General features: G+C 60.7%; 2 protein-coding genes across 5 annotated transcripts in view; one reads left to right on the top strand and one right to left on the bottom strand.

Annotated features, from left to right (window-relative positions):
• On the top strand, window positions 1–3,020 carry STARD5 (StAR related lipid transfer domain containing 5). 2 transcript variants are annotated; one of them, XM_056114432.1, is made up of 6 exons: window positions 1–172; window positions 431–480; window positions 649–781; window positions 1,943–2,060; window positions 2,306–2,399; window positions 2,733–3,020. In XM_056114432.1, the coding sequence occupies exons 1-6, from the start codon at window positions 74–76 to the stop codon at window positions 2,869–2,871; spliced, it is 633 nt and encodes a 210-aa protein (XP_055970407.1). In that variant the 5' UTR covers window positions 1–73; the 3' UTR covers window positions 2,872–3,020. The 2 variants fall into 2 exon arrangements, with proteins under 2 accessions (XP_055970407.1, XP_055970409.1); XM_056114434.1 differs by having other exon boundaries at window positions 2,713–2,880.
• A 151-nt stretch (window positions 3,021–3,171) lies between these two features.
• Window positions 3,172–18,113, bottom strand: part of LOC130023809 (cilia- and flagella-associated protein 161-like) — a 59,765-nt gene continuing 44,823 nt past the window's right edge. For 2 of the 3 annotated variants that reach the window (XR_008792491.1, XR_008792492.1), the window contains one exon: window positions 12,918–13,139. Coding sequence is in view for 1 of the 3 variants with exons in the window: in XM_056114417.1 (XP_055970392.1) it covers window positions 3,295–3,494; window positions 3,701–3,823; window positions 3,900–4,116; window positions 4,432–4,533; window positions 6,103–6,271; window positions 6,763–7,645; window positions 7,834–7,969; window positions 8,480–8,859; window positions 9,422–9,509; window positions 9,706–9,838; window positions 10,297–10,414; window positions 10,774–10,969; window positions 11,270–11,343; window positions 11,772–11,886; window positions 12,704–12,814; window positions 12,994–13,139; window positions 13,356–13,467 (3,303 nt within the window). In the remaining 2 variants the exon portion in view is untranslated. Of the gene's footprint in view, window positions 3,495–3,700; window positions 3,824–3,899; window positions 4,117–4,431; window positions 4,534–6,102; window positions 6,272–6,762; window positions 7,646–7,833; window positions 7,970–8,479; window positions 8,860–9,421; window positions 9,510–9,705; window positions 9,839–10,296; window positions 10,415–10,773; window positions 10,970–11,269; window positions 11,344–11,771; window positions 11,887–12,703; window positions 12,815–12,917; window positions 13,140–13,355; window positions 13,468–18,113 lie in introns of those variants that run through there. The other variant, XM_056114417.1, reaches the window with a different exon arrangement.

Here is an 18,113-nt window from a genome sequence, read left to right as displayed (position 1 = left end):
GCCCGGGCTTTCCGGCTCGGGCTGGCCAGCGCCGCCGCCCAGTCGCCCCGCGTTGTGCACGCAGTTCCGTGTCATGGAACCCGCCGAGGCCGTGCAGAGAGCCGGGGAGGTGGCGGAGAAGGTGCTCCAGTACCGGCGAGACGCGTCGGGCTGGAAGGTCTGCCGGCAGAGCGTGAGTGCGACCCTGGGCGGGCCGGGTGCTGACCCCGCGCAAGTGGACACAAGCTCCCGCGGGAGCCTTTTCCCCTGACAGCTCCTCGGCACGCGGAATGTGGACAGGGAGCTGTATGTAGGTGGCTGGGCTGGCCAGCAGGGTGCCTTGGTGGTGCCCCCTACTGCCCCACACCTGGCCACCCCGGGGCGCGAGTCTCCCCTGGGCTGCCCCCAGCCCCCGGGCGCTCAGGGTCTGCGATTCTGTGCCTTTTGACAGAACGGAGTGTCCGTTTCCTGGCGGCCTTCTGTGGAGTTCCCAGGGCACCTGTAAGTCACGCCTCGTTCTGGGCTGGTCAGGCGCTCCCCGGGTTCCAGACCGCTGCACTGCCTCGGCTCTTTGCAGAGTCGCTTCCAGCACACTGTGTTCTTGCCAGCTCAGGCCCAGGGTGCAGGGCTGGGCGGGGTCCCAGTGGTCAGAGCCCTTCCCACCCCCAGGTACCGTGGCGAAGGTGTGGTGGACGCTCCGCCTGCCCGGGTGTGGGACTACATCAAGCCCGAGGCAGGGGGCCTTCGGCAGCAGTGGGACGAGAATGTGACCAGCTTCGAGATCGTCCAGACCTTCAGCGATGTAAGTGTCTCGACTCAGGGTCCAAGCTGGCCCCCTCCCTGCTCAGGGAAAGTCCTTCCTGGGAAGCTGCTGCCAGGGCAGGGTGATCCTAGGGCTCCAGGGAGGAACCACCTGGACACGGACCTTTTGAGGGGGTGAGTGGGACTTCCCACCTCTGGATTCTCATGTGAGTGGGGCGCTGGCAGGAGGGTTGCAGGAAACCAGGAAAACTTTCCCCCAGAGCTGGTGGGAAGGCAGTGTGGCTGAGGCGTGGTTTTGGAACCCACGCTGTGGTGTCCACACTGCCTGTTGTGAAACTGGCTTCAGGGGCCATGTCAGCCTGGACATGAACCTTGTGGGGCAGGTAAAAAGGTTTGGCATCCATCAGAGGTGAGGCCGAGTCACTGGGGTGAGCTGGCCCCACGTCAAGCCTTCACTCAGCCTCACGATGAGGGGGAGGCAACCCCCCACCCCCAGCCTGATACCTGTTTACCTGCGGCCGCTCACTCCTGTGCACACCGACATGTATGCGTGTGCCACTCTGGATAGGACAGAACAAGTCACAGGAACTGCTCCATGGTGTGGCCCATTTCAAAGCACATCTTTGTTAGACGTTTCAAGTTCCTTTCCCCTGACAGTGTGTCTGTGGGAGGCAGGCTGGGCTGCAGGAAATGGAACATGCCAGAAGGGGCCCTGTCCTGATTTCCAACAGGACCCCCCAGCCACCCCCCATCCATGCCTCAGGGTCTCTCTCCATTTTCTCCAAGTCCCCCCTGCAGGGCCATGGGGAGCAGCACTAGGTAAGAGCTCTCGTCAGAGCTGTCAGAGCTCAGGACCTCATAGGCAGAGTTCTAGAAGTTTCTGCTGCTTGTGCTGGGGACAGCAGAGGCCTGGCATTGCCACCCCTGGGCATGCATTTGGGGAAGAATCTAGAAGCTGGTGTGTGCAGACAAAAGGTGTAACCCGTTCCTAGCAGGTTGCTGAGATAGGAGAAGCAGGTGGGGTCAGGTTATATAACCCTGAAAGGGAGAAGCCCCGTCCTGAGCTCTTGCATGGTGCCCTCCTCTGGCCTTGCCTTGGACCCCAGCGGTGCAGGAAGGCTGTGGGGAGCCCCAGGTTTTGCCCCACCCTCCTGTGCATGAGGTGCACTGGGTGTCAGCCCCTGCTCCCGTCGCTCTGCAGACCCTCTGCGTTAGCAGGACCACCACCCCTTCCGCCGCCATGAAGCTCATCTCGCCCCGGGACTTTGTGGACTTGGTGTTGGTGCGGACGTACGAGGATGGCACCATCAGCTCCAACGGTGAGTCCTGGAGCCCGACTCCTCCAGCCCACACCTCCGACCAAGTTCCCAGGGAGCCGGCTCAGCCCTATGAGGTTCCTGTTGGTGCCTGGACAGGACTCCGGGCCTTCACAGCGCAGGGACTATGGGTGGAGGTGAGGTCCACGAGGCTTCTCTATTCCCATGGCTGAAGTTTGAAGGTTGTGGACGTGAGCAGGGCACTGTACCCTAAACTTGGGACTCACAGCCCCCTCTTCGCCCTGCAGCTACCAACGTGGAACATCCATCCTGCCCCCCACAGCCAGGCTACGTGCGTGGGTTCAACCATGCCTGCGGCTGCCTCTGTGAGCCCCTGCCAGGGTGAGGATGGCGAGGGGAAGGGGAGCGGAGGGGTGGGGAGCCTACTACCTCTGGTCCAGGAGCTAAGATTCCCCCCAGCACCTTCAAGAACTCCAGAACTCCCATCCCCACTGTCACGGTGTGGTCATGGCGCCCTTTAGCAGATGAGGAAACCACCACCTTCTGCCCGCTGAGCTCCATGCCTGGTCAACCAGCAGCCCTGCTCACTTTAACAAGGCCCAGAATGGGAGTGTCTGTCCTGGGCCCCTTGGAGACACCCACCAGAGGCTGAAGTTGAGTCTGACTCTTCTTGGGGCGCCCTTGACCCTCACAGCTGTGTCCCCACTGGCACAGGGACCCTGGCAGGACAAAGTTGGTGACGTTTTTCCAGACTGACCTGAGTGGCCTGCTGCCCCGGAGCGCAGTGGACTCCTTCTTCCCCCGCAGCATGGCCGGTTTCTATGCCAACCTGGAGCGGGCCCTGCAAGGCTGATGGCTGCACTTCCTCAGGGGCCCTGCACCCTGCCCCCAGCACGTGGCATGCCTCTGCCACCTCGTCCACCCTGACCCAGTTCTGCCCTTGGGAGCAGCTATGAATTGGAGGGTGGGTTCTAGAAAGAAGCTCCGCATTCCTTCCGGAAAGGTACTTTTATTTGTGTCTGTTCACACTGGTGTTTTCTCATGCCTACCCGGCCAGCAGGCTCAGAACCGTCCAAAGAAGCTGTTCTGGACGGAGAAGCTGCTTGGGATCTGTTCCACCACCATGGGCCATGGCCGGAACACCCAGTGCTGTGCTCTTCGTCCGTCCTCACCTGGGGCAGCCCCGGGCTTGCGGGGGGCCTCCTTTAGAAGGTGTGGCCGGGGTTGGCCATGGGAGCACCAGTGCTGAATCCCTGAGTGTGGTGGGGCTGTGGCCTCAGTGTGGGTCCTCTGCCATGGGTGCCCCCTGGGCCCCACAGCCCCTCCTCCGGATGACAATAGTGACGGGGCCGTCAGGCAGCGCCTTGATGACCTTCCAGGCCTTGAAGCGTGTGAGTCCCTGCATGGTGGTGCTGCCCAGGGTCAGGATCTCGTCTCCCGGCTGCAGACTCTCCCCGGCGCTCCCAGCTGCTGCCCCTGAGCCGGGCAGAGGAGAGCATGGAGGAGCAGCCCTCAGTCCTCAGGGCACACATTCCTGACTCCCCCAAGGCTGGCCAAGTGACCCATGTGCCGTGTTGCGCTGGCTTACTCCCAATACAGGCGGGCAAAACACAGGAGATTCCAGAAAGGTGGGAGAAGGATCCTCGCAGATCTAGGAGTGAGGGAGGAGCCAGAGCACCCACCTTGGAAGATCCTGTTGACTGTTATAGGCCGGTCCCCGTTTAGGGACCCCTGACCGCCATCCAGGCTGAAGCCCACGCTGCCCGCTGCCTTGACCAACGTGATAGTAAACACCGCACTCTCCGCTGCTGAGACACAGGCCTGGTGAGGGGTGGCAGCACCACAAACAGACCCCGCTGCCCTGGCAGTGTTGGCACTTACCAGGCTCCACAGGCAGAGCAGGTGCTGTGGGGGGCTGGGGCTCCAGCTTCCTGGTGACCACCACAGCCTGCTGGGGGCCCCGTGCCTGCCGGAGCACGGCCAGCGCTTCTTGGTGTGTGGCACCCTTGAGGGACTTGCCGTTGATGGACAGGACCTCGCTGCCCTTCTCAATGGTGCCCTCCTGGGCCGCCAGCCCATCAGGGAAGACTCTGTGCACCTGCGGGGATGGTGGGGACAGGTGGGTCACAAGTCCCCAGAGCCTGGGGAGAAGGGGGGGGCTTTCAGAGGACTGGCTGGCCTTTGCCGCCCCCGCGCCCCAGGCCTAAACTCACCACCGCCCTCGTGTTTCCAAGCCATGTCCCCATGTCAAGTACCAGTGCTTGGAACAAACTTTCCCAGGGTTGGGGAACATAAAGTAACTTTGTGCACTGCCACCTGGGCCCGCGAGCAGTGGTCTGCTTGGGTCTGTTCTGTGCCTCTAGGGAGCGTGTGAGTGTGGGGTCAGCAGTGAGACACGGGTGGTGGCACTCACCGTAACGAGTTTATTCTCCAGCTCAGCCCCTCCGGCCAGGCTGAAGCCCAGGCCCGCCCCTGCCGCCTTGTGCAGGACCGTGACACGCACACGCTCCAGCTGCTGTGAGGGAACAGGCACGTGAGCCCCACAACACAACAACGATTCCATGGGGGAACCCAGATTGAGTGAGTCCCCCAAATATACCACGTATCGACAGGCTAGTGAACGCACTCACAACACACACCTACACAGACAGCTGAGTGAGCCCCAGAGCACACACAAACACCCTGTCCAGATAGGCAAGTGAGCCCCTCACAACACACACACACACACCCTATACAGAGTTGGGTCAACTGAGACTGCCCTGCCCCCCCCCCCCCACACACACACACAGTACGTACAAGATGAGTATGCACACCACACCACGCACACAAACCATTAACCGGCTGAGTGTCCCACAAGACACACCCCTAAACAGAGAGACTGAGTGAGCCCCCTGTAATAGTCCCACAAACACACCCTATACAGATAGGCTGAGCAAGCATCCCCTAACACGCCCACGGATACGGGGATTCTGAGTAAGCCCCCAATAATCTATACATAAACACACACCTCTCCAAGTCAGGCTGAGTGAGCACCCGCCACACACCCGGTAGAGAGGCTGGGTGAGTCCCCAGCCACACACAGCTGGTCCCAACAGGCCGAGAATCCCACAACACACATAAACACCCTAGAGATACAGACTGAACCCCCCAACATACCACGTACAAATCCTCCACGGCGAACACACAAGCTCCCCATACAAACAGGTACACCAAAGAGGGGGAGTGACACAACTGCAGAGACAGGCTGAATGAGCCCCCCACAACACACCACACAGAGGCTGTGTGATCCTCCACGTTGGCAGACAAGCGGGTGAGCCTGTGAAGCCCACCATCAGCACCATCGGCATCTGCTGCTGCTTTTTCTCCGCCCTCCCCCCTCCTCCTTTCTTCCTTTCTCCTCCTTCTTCCTCCCTTGTTCCGTTGAGCTCTCTAAGTGCATATCGAACATCTGACCCTTACTGGGCTTGTTAATACTCATGTTCCTCCTCCCCCCGCCCCCCCACTCATATAACACAAACACATCCTGGACAGACAGCCTGTGAGAGCCCCCCACAACACACAACCTATACAAAGAGGCCAAGAGAGCCCCCCCACAATACACACACAAATGTACCCATACAGACAGGCTGAGTGTCCCAAAACCCATCCCCTATACAGACTGAGTAAGCTGCCCACAACACACACACACACACACACACACACACACACACCCTGTACAGAGAGGCTGAGTGACCACCCACAACACACAGACACATTCCCTGTATAGAAAGAGCCTCTCCACATCAAACACACAGTCACCCCATACAGTCAGGCTGAGTGATCCCACAACACACCCTGTACAGACAGGCATTGTGTCCCTCCCTTCCCCACTACACACACCAAATATAGATGGGGTGAGTGAACCCCCGACAATATACACACACACACCAAGTGCAGATGGGCTAAGCATCACCCCCAACACGAAAAACACCCTGAACAGATGGGCACCTCACACACACCAGCCATCTCTGTATACAGACAGGCATTCAGAATGACCCCCCCCAACACAAACACACACACAGTACCCCCGTGGCAATGTCCCTACCTCGAGTGTGGCTTTGTCCAGGCTCTTCACCTCCTCCAGCAGTGTCCTCAGCTCCTCGGTGCTCAGCAGGGTCAGCACCGACTGGCCTGGCTGCGGGGAGCGGGGCGCGTGCTCCTCAGCTTCGGGTGTCCTCGCCAGCCCCTCCTGGAAATCCCGCAGCTCCGAGAGGCTGCCAGAGGCACGAGCAGGAGTCAGCCGTGAAGTTCAGAGCCCAAGCTACAACCGGAGGCTCTAGTATCCTCTGAGAACCCCCCTTACCCCAGCCAGCACCCCAGAAGTGCACGATGTTCCAGCTGGAGCTCATTGGCACTGATGTTAGTGGGGAGCAACAAGGAGGAGGGGGACCTAGACATCCCATCTTTCACTTGCAGAGGGCCAGCGGGTCCCTGGAGGGACAGAGCCTATCCTGCACTCAGCCGGTCTGAGTATGGCAGGTCACGTCCCAGAGGGATCGCCTGTGACCACCTGCCAAGAAAGTGCTGGGAAAACCCCTTCCACAGCGTGGGCCCAGACTCAGTCACACACTCATAAACCACAAGCATCACAGGCACCTACCACCAGCACACAGACACACGCTCTTGTGTGCACACATTCACATACATTCTGGGGTGCCGACAGGACAAGAGAGAGAAGGGAAGTGACAGCAAGCACATCACTCACTTGAGTGAGAAGCCGGTGTCACTGGTGGCGGCCAGCTCGGCAGGGTCTCCACTGGGCGGTGAGCTGGGCGTGGCTGGGAGGCGGCTGAGCAGAGAGCGAAGGACGGCAGAGGACACTTGGGAGCTGAGGCCATACAGCCTACTAGGGGCTCCCTCCCTGGGCACGGGGCTGGCCAGGGGGAAGCTATGGGCCCGCTGGGTGGGCCGCTTGTTCCCAGGTCCCAGAGAGTCCCCAGCCAGCTGGGATAGGCACCCTCTGGGGGTGTCTGGCTTGGGTAGGGGGGCTGGCTGACTGCAGGGATGCCCGGGGGAGGAGGGCGCAGACATCCCAGGAGGACTGGCATCAGAGACTTCTGGGGGGCATGGGGGCTGCTGCTGCAGTTTGGTGGGGCTCTGTACCCCTGCGGGACTGGGCTTCTGCAGCTCAAGTCTCTGGGCCTCCCTCTTGGGCAGTTTCCAGGAGCCAAAGGTCTCAAAGGAGCTGATTTTTTGCCTGATGGAGGTGCTGGTGTGAGCAGGGGGGCCCTGGCGCTCCAGGTGTGCTGGCGGCTCCAGGGAGCCCCCGTCAGGGAGTGGCTGATGGTCTAGGGCCCGGCCCCTTAAGCTCTTCAGACTCTGGCGAAACCAGGCTGGCTTGGGGGCCACAGGTGGGCCCTTCTTCCCGGTGCTGCTGTCGGCTGGTGAGGTGGCAGCAGGGGGCTTGGGCAGGGCCCCCTGCACCCCATCTTCCCCGCGTCCCGGGCACTCGCTCATGGCAGGACTGAAAAGAGTCTTGATGCAACCAGAGATGCGCACCCAGGGGTCGTCAGAGGGTGTGGGGCCTCCGCAGTCCACACGTGCCTGCCTCCGGAGTAGCGAGGGCTTTGTGGGGGACACCAGGGCTCCTGAGGGCAGAAAGGTCCCGCTGCACCCCCAGCAGGGCGCCTCACCCTCCTGGACCCCGGGAGGGGGGGAGGGCAGGTGCATTCCCCAGGCCCTGTAACCTGTGTCACACCTCCACAGCCCCTTCCTTATCATAGGGGTCCCACCGAGCATCACCCCTGCCCACCCCCCGAAAGCCCCAGGCACCCACCTGCACAGCCACTTGTCCCTGCTGGTGCGGGCCCCCCGGCTGCAGACCCCGCACAGCAGGACAAGGCCAAGGTGCTGACGACTGTCCCCGCCACCCCTTCCTGTGCTGGTGGCGGTGGCTGTGGCCCACTGGCTTCCTGGGGTGTAAACAGGAAACGAGACAGTATGAAGTCAGAGTCGGGACTTCCTGTCAACCGGCACCTGGGCTCTTGTGGCACCCCGTCCTAGGAGACCCCCCTTTCCTGCGATACTCCCGTCCTGTGCTCCTGCGAATGAACTGCTCCTACAACTGTCTCCTTAGCAGTTTCCTGGGGTCAGAGTTCATTCTCTTGAAGGGAAGTAGATGGAAGATGGGGTGGGAAGCCATCCAATAGCAAAGAGGAGTCTGGGTGCCCAGGGAAGACTGTAGGGTGGGGGTGAGAGGTGGCGGGGGCCAGAAAGCTGCAGCAAAGGGTTCTGTGTCCTCATCACCCCGTTCTGACGCTAGGGGTGCAGCAGTCAGCACTGCACCATGGTGGCAGGTGCCCCTTCCTTAGCAACCTGGCACCCCGAGCCCTAGACTCTGCTCCCAGCATTCTGACACAGCAATGTGTCATGAGCTTCCCTTTGGGGTGTGCCCAGAACGAGGGGACCCAGGTCTCTCTTACCTGGTAAGTAGTGTGCTCAGCCTTGGGGGTGCCCTGCAGTGGGGGGCTGGTGCCCCGGAAGTACTTCCGCGGTGGAGGCACTGGTTTGCAACTCGTGGGCTTCCGCACCAGGATCTCACAGGACTTGCGCAGACGCAGGGGTGGGTGGGTGGTCTGGTCAGTGGGAAGTGCCCAGTTCTCCCGGGGAGGGCTGGGGGTGCCAACCTCAGGGTCCAAAGCAGGGGGCTTATGGGCACTGCAGGGGCTGCCCCCTGGGGACGCAGCAGCATAGCTGCTGGAACGTGCCATGGCCTGTGGCCTACGGCGGGCAGGTGGCCCACTCTCGCCCCTCTCCAGGGCTGGCCGCCCATGCCAGCTACTCTCCAGCCGCTTGGCACCTGCTGGGAAGCACGGGGCACCCAGGTGAGCATGGGGCACCCACAGGTCCATCTCAGGGCACCTGGCCAGGGCTGGTCCCTGTGGGTATGGAGGCTTTCAGGGGAAGCATTTGACTTTTGGAGTCTCAGGGTGACAGGGATGAAGAGAGAGCCCCAGCTTGCTCAAGTAGGGGTGGACAGATGGTGGCACAGATGCCGGCAGCATGGGTTTCTCCATATAGGGAGTCTGTGGGCCCCCATCTCACACAGACACACACACCACACCTGCCCCCCACCCCCACCCAGCAAGCTTCTGGGTGGACATCCCTCCTTGCCAGTCGGGGATCCCAATCTTCCTCTACCCTTTTCGCATATGTGAGACAGGGGCCCCAACACACCATTCTTTTTTTCCGACCTGGAGTCTGAGTCTGATGGTGCAGGGGAGCATTTCTCCCCATGGATGAGGCAGGCCAGAACACCCCTGATTTGCCCCAGGCCCCATCCAGACTTGCAGTGTGAGCAGCAGTGATTGGGGGACCCGACAACTCTTCCCCACCCTCCCCTCCCCCCCCGGCCTACTCCTCACCGTCCAGCCCACACGCCGGCTTCTCCCTCCCAAAGCGAACAGTCTCCGAACTCTGTGCCACGGCCACTTTCAGCTGCTGCTCGGACACCTGGGGGCGGGGGAGCACACACACAGAGTGTCTCTCCTCCCCCTCCCAAGGACCCTGCAAACTGCAGGTGACACCCTGGGCACCCAGGCAGGCTCAGAGTGTGCCAGGGAGGAGCCTTCCTGGCCCTGAGCCCGCAGCCTACACCCCTAACTCATCCCAGAGACCTGGACAGGGTCACAGGGAGGGAGGCGCGCACCTGTGCATCAGGGTGGCGGCTGACGACAATGGGGACAGGGCCAGGCTCACAGTGGCTCAGCAGAGCATAGACGTCACTCAGTGTCATGCAGCGCACGGGGCACTCGCTGACCTCCACCAGCTCATCACCACACCTGCAGGAGGTGGGAGATCCCTGAGACCCCCCTCATAGCCCAGAGCAGTGCCCCTGCCACCCAGATGGCCCACCTCTCCATGCTCCTTCCCAGGCTTATAGGTGTCCCTCAGACAGCCCAAGTGATAGGGAACCCCAGTATCCCCCATGGGGACAGGAAGCCAGGCATGTGAAGACACCCACGGGGGACACAGCGGGACTCCCTGTCCCCGAGAAGGGCGAGGGGGTGCTCAGGGCACTGGGCACATGTTTTTGGCCAGCCCCTCCCCCTCCTGCCAGCTGTGGCCCTGCAGAGCACCCCTTCCTGGACACCAGTGTGGGGGGCTCCCCCCAAAGCACTGAAAAGGCAGGTGCTGGGATTGGTTCTTGTGAGGGGATGCAAGCCCCCCAGTAGTTTCAGTATGAGGAAATAGACCCACAGTGCTCCCCACGGGCTCGCCACGCCCCACTGGGACCAACCTGAGCCGCCCGTCCAGGTGTGCCACCGAGCCAGGTGACAGGGCGAGCACAAAGATGCCGGAGACACTCTGCAGGCTGGGGACACTGCACAGGCCCACACCCAGACCCACGCCGGCCTCTGCGGACAGACGCGAGTCAACAGCAGCCCTGGACCACTACCCCTGTCAGAAGGGGCCTCTGGGCTGGGGGGTGGGGTGGCGGTACATGTGGTTGGGGCGTATGTAGTTGTGGGGGAGAATTTGTGGTACATGGGGTTGAGTTTGTGTGTCGTTGTAGGGGAGGGTGTGGGGTATGTGTGTTTGAGTTTGTGTGTTGTTTGGGGTGGGGGGGTGGCGCGTGGCCAGGTCTGCTCTGTTCTGAGCTCCCCATAGCTAGGGGGCACCCGGTGGGATTTGGATGCGCTGCCAGGTGGGTGGGAGCTGCTAGACTGGTGCCCGACACCCCGTGCGGTGGGGAGACAGCGTGTGCGCAGCCCACCTTTGTGCAGGGAAACCTCCACCAGGACCCGGTAGCTGGGCCGGACGCTGCTGCCCAGGGCCCAGGTGCTGTCCACGGAGGCGCAGGTGCCCGAGCTCAGTGAGCGGCACAGCGGTGGGGACAGGGCGCTGCTCAGGGCAGGAGGCGCCGTGAGGCGGGTTCTCACCGTCAGGGTGAGCAGGCCTTTCTTGGCTTGCTGAAGGCAGAGACACAGAAACACAGGAAAGGGAGACGGAGGGAGAGGGAGAGCATTACGAGAGCATTTAGAGCGAGCAGAGCAAACCGGGCCCCTCAAGAAGCAGGGAGCCATCCTGCAAGGAAATGCCACCGGGCGTGCAAGTAGGTGTGGAAGTGCACTAACAGCGGTGCATGCAAGGGGCAGGGAGACAGCCACAGCTGCCTGCGGCACCACCAGGCACCACCACGGCAGGCCAGACCCACAGGGGAGGGAAGGGGGAGGGTGCTGGGCTACCCACCTCATCCCTCCCTCCCTCACCTTGAACCTGTGCAGCGCCTCCTGGTGGGTGAGTCCAGCCATGGGCTCCCCATTGAGCTCCAGAATCTCATCTCCTGTGGCAAGAAGGGGAGGAAACCCCAGCCTGGGCCTCCAGCAGCGCCCGTGGGCAGTGGAGACCCTGGCCACCGTCCCGCCCCATTCCCATGTGGTCCAGTGTCCGACCCCACCCAGCTCCTGGCTGCCTCCTGCCACCTGTCCTGGGAGCCCCACAGAGGCCGGGGGAGTCTGGCACTGAAACTCCCCTCCACACTCCCCCAGAAAGGGGACCCAGGCAACTCAGATGCCCAGAGGGGGCTCCGAGGGGCAGCGGGGGCTCCCCACCACGCATCAGCCATCAGCACCCCCCAAGAGGAAGGTACGTGTGAGAGGCTCCCAGACCTGGAAACCCACCTGCTTGTTCCGGGGGTCAGCATGCACACGCTCGCCTCCCCGTGCCCCACCCGCCCTCCACTGCCCTTGTAGAGTCTGGTGGTGGCTGTACCTTCCTGCAGGCGCCCAGTGGCAGCAGCTGCACCTCCGGGGAAGATGGTCCTAACGTAGATGCCCATGGGGCCATAGGCGCTGTCCTGACCCCCCACAATGCTGAAGCCAAGGCCCTGCCAGAGGGGAACAAGCCAGCCTCACCCTCAGCCCCCAGCACAGCCCATCTCAGGGCTGCGCAGGGAACAAACCGGCCCTGGCCGCCAGGACAGACCAGTGAGCTCCTCAGCACCAACCCTCTGACCGCGGGGCACTGCAGTGAGTGGGTGTGTCGAGGCAATGGGTCAGCACATGGAGGCTTAATGCATACGACCACTGGAATCTCAGCTGAAAGTCACTGGGTTTGCCCTCTTGCCCCTTCTGGGCTTCACAAACCTCCCCCAGCAGCCCCTTGAAAGTTCTGCCCTGCAGGGGTACTCAGCTGTGCAGAGCAGAACCCACAGCCGTGGCCTGTCCCTGTGGGGGAAATGCAGAGGGGACATGGGGTCGGGGATGGCAAGGACACCCCCTCCTGCCCAGGAGAGGGCACTGGACCACCTGAGCTGTGTCCAGCCCAGGTGTGGAACATTGAGGGAGAGATTACGAAGGCACCTTACTCTGTGCCCCATTTTTATCTTCCTGTGGGATTGAAGGTGTGTGCCCCCCATATGCATGCAATGGCTCCTGGGTTAGGGTCAGTGCCTTCTATGAAGGACCCCAAGAACCCCACCCCCTCCTCCAGGAGAGGCCCCAAGTTCTGCCCCAGCCCTGTACTGGGGGTGGCTGGTGGTACAGAAACAGCCGCCCCAGCAGCAGAGCCTCTGAGAATATGACTGAGGTCAATGATCGGGTTGAAGAAACTTCCAGAAAGTATTGCAGGAGACCCTGGGGCACAGCTCCCTCCATGAGCTCAGTGTGGGGGCTTAGTGGTCTTTGTAGGGTACCCATGCTCACCTTGGCCTGGCCCTTCATCAGCACCACGCTGGAGATGACCCAGGCTGGTGGGACCCCCGCGGGCTGCCCCAGCTGGGCACTGCTCAGCGACCGTGCAGCTCTCCAGGGGCCCTGCAGCGGGAACAGGTCAGCGGGAGGCTCCATGTCCCCTGCCCACGTCCCTGCCGCACTCCCGTGGCAGGAAGGAAACACCCTCACCTTCAAGACACTGCTCAGGGCCTCAAACCAGGCAGGACAGACCCTGGCTTTGCCCCTCATGGCTTGGCCGTTGCCCTCCTCTCCTTACTTACCCCTGCCTGGCCTGCCGACCCGTCCAGCTGCTGTGACAATGACTTGCGGCCACTGCTCAGTGAGGGGGGCTGCTGGCTGGGGGCGGCAGAGCTTGGGCTGCCGCTGAGGAAGTGTTCCACATCACCCGAACGGCAGGCGCTCACACCTGGGCCAGGAGATGGGTGACTCAGCCCGGGCTTCCCTCTCTCCCCAGGGTTCCTGCGCCCAGCAGAGACCGGCACGCAGGACAGAAACTCCCACCTTCCGCCTGAGGTGTGATACCTGAGAACACCTGGGGGTATGGACCTCCCCAGCAGGGGGCACCCGGTTCTGCAGGTTCATGAGTGGGGTCACCAACCGCCCTCACTGAGGGGACACTCACTGGTGGAGCTGCTGCGTGCCCGTGGAGGGCTAATCTGGGCGGGCAGGAAACAGGCCGCTGTCTGCAGCTCCAGCTGCCCTGGCTTCTCCCGAGAGAATGTGCTGGAGGGCTCCTGCAAGACAACAGTGGCAAGTGTAGACCCTGGTGGGCCCAGGCCCGAGGTCACCAAGTGAGAACAAAGGGATGGCGGGGCAGGGGCAGGGCGGGCACAGGGCAGAGTGGGGACCTGGGCTCAGATCTGACACAGCCTGGAGCACGGAACAAAATCACTTTCTATTTTTCTTTAAAATTCTGAGTCGTAGGCTGGAGCAATAGCACAGCGGGTAGGGCATTTGCCTTGCACGCGGCCGACCCGGGTTCGATTCCCAGCATCCCATATGGTCCCCCGATCATCACCAGGAGTAATTCCTGAGTGAAGAGCCAGGAATAACCCCTGAGCATCGCCCAGTGTGACCCAAAAATCAAAAAAAAAATTTTGAGTCGTGGTTTACAAAACAATTGGCAGTTGAGTTTCAGACATGGAATGTTTCAAAGCCGAGCCCGCCACCAGAGCTCCCGCATTCCCTCCCCTGGACAGACACGTTGCGAAGTTCCCGTGGCAGCTTAGAAGTCACATTTTTGGTGTTGAGTCTGTGTTGAATACATGGCTACACCACCTCCCACATCGCCAGGATAACTGAAGACTGACCTGTTTGCTGTACCACTTGGTTTTACAATGCATTAGCAAACACCCATGAGTTATATAAATGTAGACGGATGTGCTTCACCGTGTAATTCACCTTGGTTTGCTATGTCAAAACTATAAATACAATAGAACATTAGTAAATGTCTCTTGTAGGGAAAAAAAAACACCTTCAGTCCCATTACTTCCTTTTCTCTCCTTCCTTCCCTTTGTGATTTCTTTCCTTCTCTGTCCTTCCTCTACCCAGTCTCTGGGTCAAGGGTGATCTAGGCAGCCCCTTTACTACACCTCCTCATCCTGTTAGTCTATGTACCACAGGTAAGTGAGATCATACCGTGATGGGACAAAAAGTCACTGCTGACCACGTGCCTCAGCGGAGGGCACCGGGATGTCCGTGTGACTTTCTAGGAGTTCACAATGTGTATATCAGGGGGACCCACAGTGTTGGGGCTCACAGTGCCTCCCACATGCAAAACTTGTGCTCAGCCCTTCCTGCTATCACCCACCCAAGCTCACACAAGGCTTCGGGTCTCTCCCCTGCTTCTTCCACGCCCCACTCTCTCCCCATCTCCTTCTGTCTCCCTGAGTCGGTGTGTGAAGGCAGCAGCGTGTCCATACCTGCTACCAGAAAACAGCCACGCACTAAGACCTCAGTCCTTCTTGCCCCTCGGCTGTGGGCCAAGACTGGGGGACAGAGGTGCTGAGGGGAACACGTGGGGTCCCACTTGCCCTGCTCGTCTAAACTGCTGCCTCTGTGGTCTGCTGCTTCGTGACTTCACTGGCCTCAGTGCCCTTGCTCCCTCCCCACTGTCACTGCCTCAGTGTCTCCCTGGTGTATCCACATGTGCAGCTGTGTGTGTGTGTGTGTGTGTGTGTGTGTGTGTGTGTGTGTGTGTACTGCTTCGGGAAAGCAGAGTCAATGAAGCTGTGTGTGTGTCGGGGCGGGGGGTGCCACATGGCTGCTAGCTATCACCTGGCAATGCCTTCTGGGTACAACCCTGGGGCATCTGGCTCAGCACTGCCCAGGGACTCCTTCACAGCAGAGGTGGGAAGGTGCCTGCACCCTCCAATCTGGCTGCCTGGAGGATCCGGGAGCAGAGGGAAGCCTTTAGCACTTGGCATTTATGGCCAGAGTGGGCAGAGGACAGGTGATGCCTCCCATTGGACAGTGACCAGCCCCAGGCTGGCTGCACCCCAACCACCCCAACTGTCCCTGTTTCTACCCTGCGAAGCCCTGGAGACAAACGGCCCCAAGCAAAGGTCCCTGTCCCCTGCTCCAGCATGTGTGCTCCCTGCTAGCTCCTGTGTTAATTTTAGTGTTTTGTGTGTGTGAAACAAAATAGTTTTTGCTGAAAGAAATTTAGAGCTGGAGCGGGTAAGGCACTTGTCTTGTATGGGTTTGATCCGGGTTCAATCCCCAGCACTCCCTACAGCCTCCTGAGCCCTGCGAGGAGTGACCCCTGAGCACAGTACCAGGAGTCAGCTCTGACAACTGCCAGATGTGGTCCAAAAGCCAATCAAGGAGAGAACAGGAGGCTGCAGGCGCAAGCCCCGTTTCTCAGCTGTGATGGCAATTCCTAAGGGTTTGAGTTGGTGAGCAGCAACTCACATGGGAACCCCGTGGCCAGGCCCTCCCCCTCAGCACCAGCAGGTGGCGCTCAGTCACCCACACACGCAGGCCCTCACCCCTCCCGCCACACACACACCTTCCTGAGGGTCTGCAGCCACCAGGCCACCAGGTCACAGTGGAGCTCACAACCCTCCCCCACCCCCCGCCAGCCCCATGCTCACAGCACCACAGGAGGGACAGGAGGCGAAGGCTGGAAGTTCCTTCAAGACAACCCTGAGTCACCACTTTGTCAGTGGGGCTGAGAGCAGCCCCAAGTGGTGGCTAGACACAGGCTGACCAGGGTGGCCACATGCCCACTGCGGGGCACTCAGGGCCCTGGGGGAAATGGGTCAGAGGGCTCCAGAAGCTGCTCCTGATAGTAGTCCCAAGTGGGCCCCGGTTCCGACAAGCTGTTCTGAGCCAATGGTACGAGCAGAGCTACCCCCCAGCCATCTGTCCTGGCTCTTGCCCCGTCATCCCTGGTCACTCTGTGCTGGGGTCCTCAGGCCAGCCTGGAGGAAGGACAGGACAGAGGCCAGCCACGCCCCCAGCCTCCTCCACGGGCTGACCCTGAGACAGCCACACATCCATGGTCCCCGGCTGGCTTTAGGGGTATGGGGTGCTTCCATACCAGTACTGGGAGGGGGTCAGTCAAGGTCAGGCTCCTACGCATTCTCCTCTCCATCACATTCCAGCACATTCTGCCAGAGTGATGGGAACATCCCAGCCCTGAGCATCTGGGTGAACATCACAGGGAGATCCTTGGAAGACAGCAAGCACAGCCACCAGCCAGCCCCTCTGCTGACATCTGGTCCCAGGGGGGACTGACCCTGCAGTGTCAGCGACACAGTAGATGAGATCAGAACTTAGGGCCTGCCAGGCGCCACCCCAGGTCCTGCAGGGTGTTGGGGGCAGTATGGGGACACAGTCCTTTCACACAGCAGGAATCTAGCAGACTCGGGGCGGGGGTGGCCCCTTGGTCCCAGGAATGGCCCCTCTCTGGAGGCCCATGTGGAGCAGAGCCAGTGGGCACCCATGTCCGCTCTACAAACTTGGGTGAGGACAGCGCTCCCGAGAGGGCACAGCAGACACCCTGGGATGATGCTGAGGGTGCCTCTGGCTGGTGGGGGGAGCATGAATGGGGAAAAGAGAAAGGGGGAGACAGGAGAAAGCAGAGAGGAGTGAGGAGAGAGAGAGGAGGAGGGAGGAGGAAGATGAGAGAGAGCAAGGAGAGAGGGAAGAGGTGGCGAGTGGGGAGAAAGGGAGGGAGGGAGAGAGAAGAGAGGAGAGGGAGGAGGAGACTAGGAAGAGGAGAGGAGGAGGGGAGACAGGAGGGGAGGGAAGGGAGAGAATGAGGAGGCAGGGAGAGAAGAGAAACTGTGGGGAGAGGTGAGGAGAGGACAGCCAGGGAAGAGAATGAGGAGAGAGATGTGGGAGACAGCCAAGAGAAGAGAGAGGAGAGGAGCGACAGGGGAGGTAGGAGAGAGAGATCAGAGAGAGGAGAGAGGGAGAGGAGAAAGAGGGGGGAGAGAGGGAGAGAGGGAGAAAGGATGAGGGAAGGAGAGACAAGGAGAGAGGGAGGAAAAGGGAGAGGGAGATAGCAAGCACGGAGAGAGAGAGAGAGAGAGAGAGGAGTTGGCTCACTGACCCTCTCATTCCGGCTCCCGCTCCTGGACCTGAGCCAGCAGCTTAGCCCAAGTTGTCAGTGGCAGATGGTTCCAAGGTGGCTTGAGGAAGCTGACGCAGAGCCCCGTCTCCAAGTGGGCTGAGCCTGAAGACCACCACCAGACTCTAAAATCTGGCATGGAGTGGAGGGTCCCGCTGAAATGGAGGCTGTGCTCTGAGCAGGGCACCCCAGGAACGTAGAGACACCCACCATGCAGCCAGTCAGGTTTGACAGGGTGGGGCTGCGACACCAGTTGTGCCCGTCACAGGAAGGTCAAGGTCTCTCTCCTATGTCCTCCCCAAAACCAGCTGCCCAGGATGCCTAGGAGTTAGTATAGTGGGTAGGGTGTTGGTCTTGCATGCATCCGATTCGGTCTCAATCCCTGACACCCCATAGGATCCCCTATGCCCTCCAGGAGTAACCCGTGAGCACCACCGAGTGAGGCCCCAAACCCAAAATCAGACAAACAAAGAGTGGCCCCGTAGCAGGGTTCCCTCAGAGAAACAAACAGGGCCTTCAGCAAATGAGGCCACAGAGACAGGGCAGACGTCGGCCCACCCACAGTCCATCTCTGGCACCGTCCATGCTCAGAGTGACCCCTGAGCACTGCCATGTGTGGCCAGTCTCCTCCCACCCCAAAAAGAAGAAACAAGATAAACTCAGAAGCATCAACCAGGCACCTGGGAACAAAAGACAAAAGCGTCCTTAGAAATCAGGGAGGGGACATGCAGCGAGAGAGCAACCCGCTCACCTGTGTGAGTTCTCGGGGTCCTGGGGAGGGGCCATGTGTCAGCGCTGGAA

This window comes from Sorex fumeus, unplaced genomic scaffold (assembly GCF_029834395.1).
Source record: "Sorex fumeus unplaced genomic scaffold, SorFum_2.1 ptg000024l, whole genome shotgun sequence".
In the NCBI taxonomy this organism is placed as follows: Eukaryota; Metazoa; Chordata; class Mammalia; order Eulipotyphla; family Soricidae; genus Sorex; species Sorex fumeus.
Note: the sequence above shows the minus strand (reverse complement) of the source record. Positions and strands in the feature narration are given on the sequence as shown.

What these genes read in the sequence shown, in the direction of transcription:
- STARD5 (XM_056114432.1), top strand. Translation starts at nt 74, where the DNA reads ATGGAACCCGCCGAGGCCGTGCAGAGAGCCGGGGAGGTGGCGGAGAAG. An exon ending in GTGGAGTTCCCAGGGCACCT is followed by an intron (nt 481 to 648) that starts GTAAGTCACGCC and finishes TCCCACCCCCAG; the next exon opens with GTACCGTGGCGAAGGTGTGG. An exon ending in TGGCACCATCAGCTCCAACG is followed by an intron (nt 2,061 to 2,305) that starts GTGAGTCCTGGA and finishes TTCGCCCTGCAG; the next exon opens with CTACCAACGTGGAACATCCA.